Source organism: Lupinus angustifolius, chromosome LG04 (assembly GCF_001865875.1).
Source record: "Lupinus angustifolius cultivar Tanjil chromosome LG04, LupAngTanjil_v1.0, whole genome shotgun sequence".
Classification (NCBI taxonomy): domain Eukaryota; kingdom Viridiplantae; phylum Streptophyta; class Magnoliopsida; order Fabales; family Fabaceae; genus Lupinus; species Lupinus angustifolius.
In genome coordinates, this window is record NC_032012.1 from 23275764 (window position 1) to 23282998 (window position 7235).

General features: G+C 36.1%; 1 protein-coding gene across 1 annotated transcript in view; it reads left to right on the forward strand.

Moving 5' to 3' along the window:
- The window catches only part of LOC109344738, a 1111-nt gene continuing 764 nt past the window's right edge, over positions 6889–7235 (forward strand). Inside the window, exon 1 of the mRNA XM_019583493.1 lies at positions 6889–7225. Within this exon, the coding sequence (XP_019439038.1) occupies positions 6889–7225 (337 nt within the window). The remainder of the gene's footprint in view (positions 7226–7235) is intronic.

Here is a 7235-nt window from a genome sequence, read left to right on the forward strand (position 1 = left end):
TGCATATTTCAACGCTCCCACGCAAGCAGTGGTTAGTCACTAATACAATGCATAAAATTATTGTTATTTTCAAGAAATGGATAAGTTGAGATTGAGGACTTAATTGTCATCATGTGTGAACAAACCGACAAACTCAGAAATTTGTTTTTTATTTGAATACTTTAACATCTTATAAAGAATAGTTGCCAACATGCTTTGAAATAACTAGTTTTTTATTTTGCTCTCACTCGAGTTTGATTTTTTTAGGTTTATGGTGCATCTTTATTTTGTACCATATATACTTTCTCCTGATTTAGACCGCGTTCATTGAAAATTTATAAGAATCTACTTTATCTTTTTCTGGGTAGACAAAGAATCTCTACGTTCTAACAATAATTTTAGTACATATTTCTAATTGAAGATATATAAATCCATGATTAATTGTGTATATTGAATGGTTGACTTGTTAACTATTAATTACAAATGTGCCTGCTAAACAGCTCATTAATCACCAAATACACACATCATTAATCAAATATGAAAAAATGTATTAAAAAAGTAACGTGATATGATGGGAATCAATTAATAAGTAATACTCTCGCATTATATTCCAATGATATGATGGGAATCAATTAATAAGTAATATTCTCACATTATATTCCAAGCTTAAAATATAAAATATATAATCTTCATAACTCAATTATAGGAAAATCCAATACTTTAAATTAATGAGTAGATTTAAATCATTAAATGTTCATAGAATTAATGACTATGATGGAAAATAAATTTAAAGGAGTAAGTGAATTCTCGCACATATTAAATAGGTTGAGAATTAACTATGCAGTTTTAAATCTTGGACTACATTTGCCACATGACACTTCTTCTTAAGTAAACCTCCTATCTACTTTATGTTAAAAAGTAAATCTCGCATCGCCTACCTCATTGTTTAGAGAATAGTTTAAACTTTAAATACATGTGAGCTACTCCTCTCGTTGCCAATTAATTTTGAGATGAAACCTTAACATGATATTAGAGCTAGAATCCAACTTTTTTCCGGTTGTCATAGACTAAAAGATACCTTTAGTTATGGATCAAAGGTAATCATTCGCCTGGTCCGACAGACTTATGTGGAGAGGGCATGTTGGAAAGTAAGTCTCACATCGCCTATTTTATTGTCTGTTAAACTACTGTTCTCATTGTCAATTAATTTTGAAATAGAACCTTAATAGTTTGTATCTTCCTATGAAAAAGGAAAAATGTTGGTAAGTAGAGGAGCTAATGTTTTTGGGATGATGGAAGAGATGCTATATTTTTTGTCCCAAAATTTATACTACTTCAACCCTTATTTCTTATTGATCATAAATGTAAAACATTAATTAAATATATATTGATTTTCATTTTTTGAACATAAAGTGATATATGTTTTATGATAAAAGATGTGCTCTACACTCTAATAGAATTGCATCAAGTAAAGAATGTTATTTGTAACTAGAAAAAGATTATGGGACAGAGTGTGAACGTGAATATAGAAATGAATTAAATTAAACTCCAAGAATAAAACAGAAATGCTTAACTATCCCATTATTTCATTTCTGATAAACTTGTTGACTACGAATAAACAAGTATGTGTTGAGAGACATTCACCAATCATCGTAAGCAGTAGAGCTTAATAAGAAACCATATAATCAGATGTAATAGAAATGATTTTAAAGCAAGTAATTACTAATGATCCAAAAAATTCAAGTCAGTAATATTAGTGTACGTTTAGCAAGATATCATAATAGTAGAGTATGAGTTAATCAAATGACTTATTTAACCCTATTTGATTAGACATTTTTTTTTAAAAGTCCCAAATTTAAAAGCTTTAATATGATAAATGGATTGAAATAATTTATGTCTAATATACCCTCACAGCTGAGAAGCATTAACTATTAAGCTTGACGCCTTTGACAATTCCATATTAGACTGATACTCTAAATGGTAACTCTAACTTTTCTTACCAAGTAAAGTTGCATTTAACAAGAAAAGACGAGTTAAATATTGTTCTTTAGTTATTTGTAATATGTTCTCCAATCAATAACGTGTAACTCTTGTACCAATTACATTTTCATTAAGGAAGGACGACACGTTTTGTATTTTAACATGACAATAACACAAGTACCTACTATTTGTTCTTAATGGTCCAAGGAATTAAGTTTTGGAGATGAAAAAAGAGAAAATAAAGATTTGAGAGTCATGAAATATATTTGTGAGATAACTCTTAAGTTTTCCTTTTCCTTCCAAAATACAACTCGCAAACATAAAAAAAATGTTACTCACACTCATACTTCAACGTTGAAAGTTGACTTATGATAGGAGTAAGGAAGAGCCTGTAATTTGAAATATATATAAAAGAGGGAAAATGAAGGTTTGGCTAAGTAAATAGCAATCAAACTTCCCTTTTTACCCTTAGTTAGTTAATTTAGTTAGGCCTATAAATAGAAAGCTACCTACGGTAGTTAGTTAGTTTTGGAAGTTACAATTCTGATTTATGGAGGGGTTAGGATTGTGGAATCCTAGAGTGTTCTATTCATCTTCTTCATTGTAATTCTTTCTACCTTCAATAAAATTCATAGAACTATAACAGAATCACTTCGATTCTAGGTTAGGGGTACTATTCATCTTATTTCTTCTCAATTCTTTTATTCTTAAATACCAGTGTTTAACACTAGTATCAGAGCACCTTTCTTTGTGCTTGGGGAGTGGAACCACAATCGATGTCGCTAAGGAATTTAGGTTACAATGTCAACAAGAAGCATGGCTAAGGAAGGTGATAGTGGATCTTAAGAACGCAAAGATTTGCGACAAGAAAGGGGCTCCTTAGGTTAGAATTGAATGAAGCTCGAATGAAGAAAACATAGGAATTACTTGCTGCGAAGCTAGGGATTTCAAAGGGGGATAATTCAATGGAAGGAGGTAGTGAAAATGGTGATGAGATTGAAAGCAAAAGGAATCAACAAGGTCTTGACCGATGGCATAAATTGGAGATCCCAATCTTTCTTGGAGAGGATGCTTTCGGTTGGGTTCAGAAATTGGAAAGGTACTTCAACCTCAGAGCCATTACAGAGAGGAAAAGATGCAAGCCACGATGGTGGCCTAGGAGGGCAGAGCCTTGAGCTGGTTTCAATGGTGGGAAGGTTGTAACCCATCTCCTACTTGGGAAAGCTTCAAAATAGTTGTGGTAAGGAGGTTCCAACCATCCATGGTGCAGAATCCTTTTGAATTACTTTTGTCCTTGAAGCAAGAAGGCAGTGTTGAAGCTTATGTTGAGGAGTTTGAGAAGCATGTAAAGGCTTTAAGGGAGGTTAACCAAGAATTTGCGAGAGGTGTCTTGCTTAATGGACTCAAGGAGGGGATAAAGGTGGAAGTGAGGTTGTATGAGTTGACCGCTCTGCATGAAATAATTCAGAAGGCTATCCTCATTGAGCAAAAGAATATGGTGATAAGCAAAAGACCTAATCCCATCTATACTAAAAGTGATGGATCATTTAGAGGGGGCTTTATAGTAAGATATTGACATTAGACCCTTCATCCACAAATAGTAGTAGGAGGGAGGGCTCCTATGTGGGTAGTGGATGGGGATTTCATAAGACCACCCAAGAGGCAGAAAGTGTTAGAGGAAATGGGGAGTTCAGAAGACTCACAAGTGCTGAGATGAAGGGAAAAAGGGAGAAGAGGATATGCTTTAGGTGTGATGAGCCTTTCACGAGGGACCATGTGTGCAAGAATAAGCAGTTGAGAATGTTAATTTTAGCAGAGGGGGAAAAGGTTGAAGAAGACTTAGAAAGTCTTAATTCCATACAACTCTCCTTGTATTCTAAGAAGGGGCTGACTTATACCAAATCTTGGAAAATAAAGAGTACCATGGGATTGCATCCAGTGGTGATCATGTTTGACTGTGGAACATCTCACAATTTCATATCAACAGAGTTGGTGAATCACTTACAGTCGAAGATTGATGAGACTTAGGCTTATATGGTGGAAGTGAGAGATGGACACCACATCAAGTGTAAAGGTAAGAGTTCACAACTCAAAATTTCTATGTAATAGTTAGAAATAGTACATGATTTCTATCTGTTTAGGTTGAATGGGTTGATATGGTGTTGGGACTAGAATGGCTACCCAACCTAGGAGAGGTAAGAGCTGATTTTAGCAAGATAAGGTTAAAAGTTAAGTAGGGGGGTCAGTAATTACAGTGGTGGGTGATCCTGCTTTAGCAAAGGTAGAGTTACCATTGGGGGCTTTAATGCAGGTTTTGTTGGAAGAAGGTAAAGGTTTATTGGTGCAATGTGAGTCACAAAACCAGAAACTTGATATAAAAATTCCTACATAAGTCAATAAGGTGTTGCAAGGATTTCAGGTAGTCTTCCAAGATCCACAATGGTTATCCCCTACTAGGAGGCAAGACCATGCAATCCATTTGAAGGAGGGGGCTGATATACCTCACCTTAGACCCTACAAATGCTCTTATTATCAAAAAGTTGAGGTTGAAATGTTAGTTGCTGAAATGCTTAAAGCTGGGGTAATTAGACCCAACATTAGTCCTTATTCCAGTCCCATCATCTTAGTGAAAAAGAAGGATGGTAGGTGAAGATTCTATGTTGATTATAGGGCCTTAAATAAGATTATTATACCTAACAAATTTCTTATTCCCCTAGTTGAGGAGTTGCCAGATGAATTGGGTGGTGCCAAGGTCTTTTCCAAGCTAGACTTAAAATCAGGGTATCATCAGATAAGAATGAGAGTTGGGGATCTTGGTAAGACAACTTTTAGGACACATGAGGAACATTATGAATTCCTAGTAATGCCTTTTGGTTTGAATAATGCTCCCTCTACTTTCCAAGCCTTGATGAATGAAATTTTAAAGCCTTATCTGAGGAAGTTCACCTTGATCTCTTTGATGACATTGGTATATAGTATTGATGTAGTGTCCCACTCCCAGCATCTACAAGCAGTATTGGAGTTGTTGGTTAAACATTCTTTGAAGGCTAATTTAAAGAAATGTAGCTTTGGACAACCTAACATTGAATACTTGGGGCATGTAATATCAGGTGGAGGGGTGTCTGCTGATGAAGCTAATATGGAATCCATTAAATCTTAGCCTAGACCTACCAATGTGAAGGGCTAGAGGATTCTTGGGCCTCACATGGTATTAGAGGAGATTTGTTCAGAATTATGGCAAGTTAGCCAAACCTCTTATTAATTTTGCTTAAAAAAGAAGCTTTTTAGTGGAGTGAGGTAGCTAGTGCAACTTTTGAAGGGTTGAGGCAGGCTATGATGAGTCTACCCATGTAGTTGTTCCTGATTTTTCCAAAGAATTTGTGGTAGAAATTGATGCTTCCAGTAAGGGGCTAGGAGTTGTATTAATGCAAGGAGCCTTTTGGAGTCAAGGACTATCATTGAAAGCATAACAGAAAGGGAGCACATTTGTTGTCCCACTTTTTGTACCACTCTGTGTACCATTTCCTCTGATTGGTTGGAAAAAAATTATTTGGCACATGGAGTGGGACATCAGATATGTACCCCAACATAAATCAGTGTATGAGAGGGAATTGTTGGCCTTAGTTCAATCTATTCAAAAGTGGAGGCACTACCTTATAGGAAGGCACTTTGTAATCAGGACAAGTCAAATAAGCCTTAAGTTTCTCATTGATCAGAGGTTATTTTTAGAAGAACAATTCAAGTGGGCAGTAAAGCTTACTAGGTTGAATTTTGAGATCCAGTATAAACCATGCAAGAAAAATTCAGTAGCTGATGCTCTTTCTAGACAGAAAATGTACTCTGCAATTTCTGTAATCACTAATGAGGACATGGATTCTTTGAGCCAAGAACTACAGCAGGATCATAAATGGAAGAGGGTTATTCAAGAGTTGGTGGTGTCCCCTAATGTTCACTCTGATTATGAACTCAAAAATGGTGTACTATACTATAAGGAAAGATTGGTAGTGTCTAAGTCTTCAAACAAGATTCCCCTTATCATGGCTCGATGTCATTAAACTCCTATGGGAGGGCACTCAGGGCACTTCAAAACTCTCAATAGAATTGCTAGTTTCTTATTTTGGGAGGGAATGAGGTCTGATATCAAGGCTTTTGTAGAAGAGTGTGATGTTTTCCAAAGGAATAAGTACTCCACTTTAGCTCCTGCAGGGTTGTTGCAACCTCTCCTTGTTCCTCAACAAGTTTGGATGGATATCTCTATGGATTTCATAGAGGGTTTACCAAGAACTAGAGGGAAGGATCCTTATTTGTATTAGTGGACAAGCTAACTAAATATGCACACTTCTTTGCATTGGGACATCCTTACTCTGCCAAGGATGTAGCCATAGTGTTCTTAAAGGAGGTGGTGAAGCTACATGGATTCCCTAACTCTATAGTTTCAGATAGAGACCTCGTGTTCTTAAGCCACTTTTGGAAGGAATTGTTTAGAATGGTTGATACTTACTTGAAGCTAAGCACTTCCTACACCCTCAAATTGATGGTCAAACAGAAGTGACCAACAGATGCTTAGAGACCTACCTTAGGTGCTTTGTAGGTCCAAAACCTAGGCAATGGTTGGATTGGTTGCATTGGGCAGAATTTTGATTTAACTCCAACTATCACACTTCAGTTGTGATGACTCCATTCAAGGCTCTATATGGGAGGGAACTACCTACATTGCTGAAAGCAGGGGCTATCCCTTCTAAGATTAAAGAGGTGAATCAATTGTTTATTAAAAGGGATGATATTTTGGCAGAATTGAAGACCAACTTAGCCAAGGCTCATAATCTTATGAAACAACAGGTTGACAAACATAGGAGGGAATTGAAGTTTGAAGAGGGAGACTAGGTGTTTATGAAGTTGCAACCTTATAAAATGAAGTCTTTGGCTAACATGACTTGTGCCAAGTTATCTCCTAAATACTATGGGCCATTTCAGATATTGAAGAAAGTGGGTTATGTAGCATACCAACTAGAATTGCCTGAGCATTCCAAGGTCCATCTAGTATTTCATGTCTCATTATTGAAGAAGGCTCTCAAGCCTCACCAACAGCCTCAGTCCTTGCCTCCTATGTGGAATGAAGAACTGGAATTAGTGGTCTCACTAGAAGATATCTTATATAGTAGAGAGGATCCACATGGAAATACAGAGGTCTTAGTGAAGTGGCAGAATCTTCCTACACATGAATATTCATCGGAATTAGCAACTACCCTACAGGACCAATTTCCTGGTTTCCCACT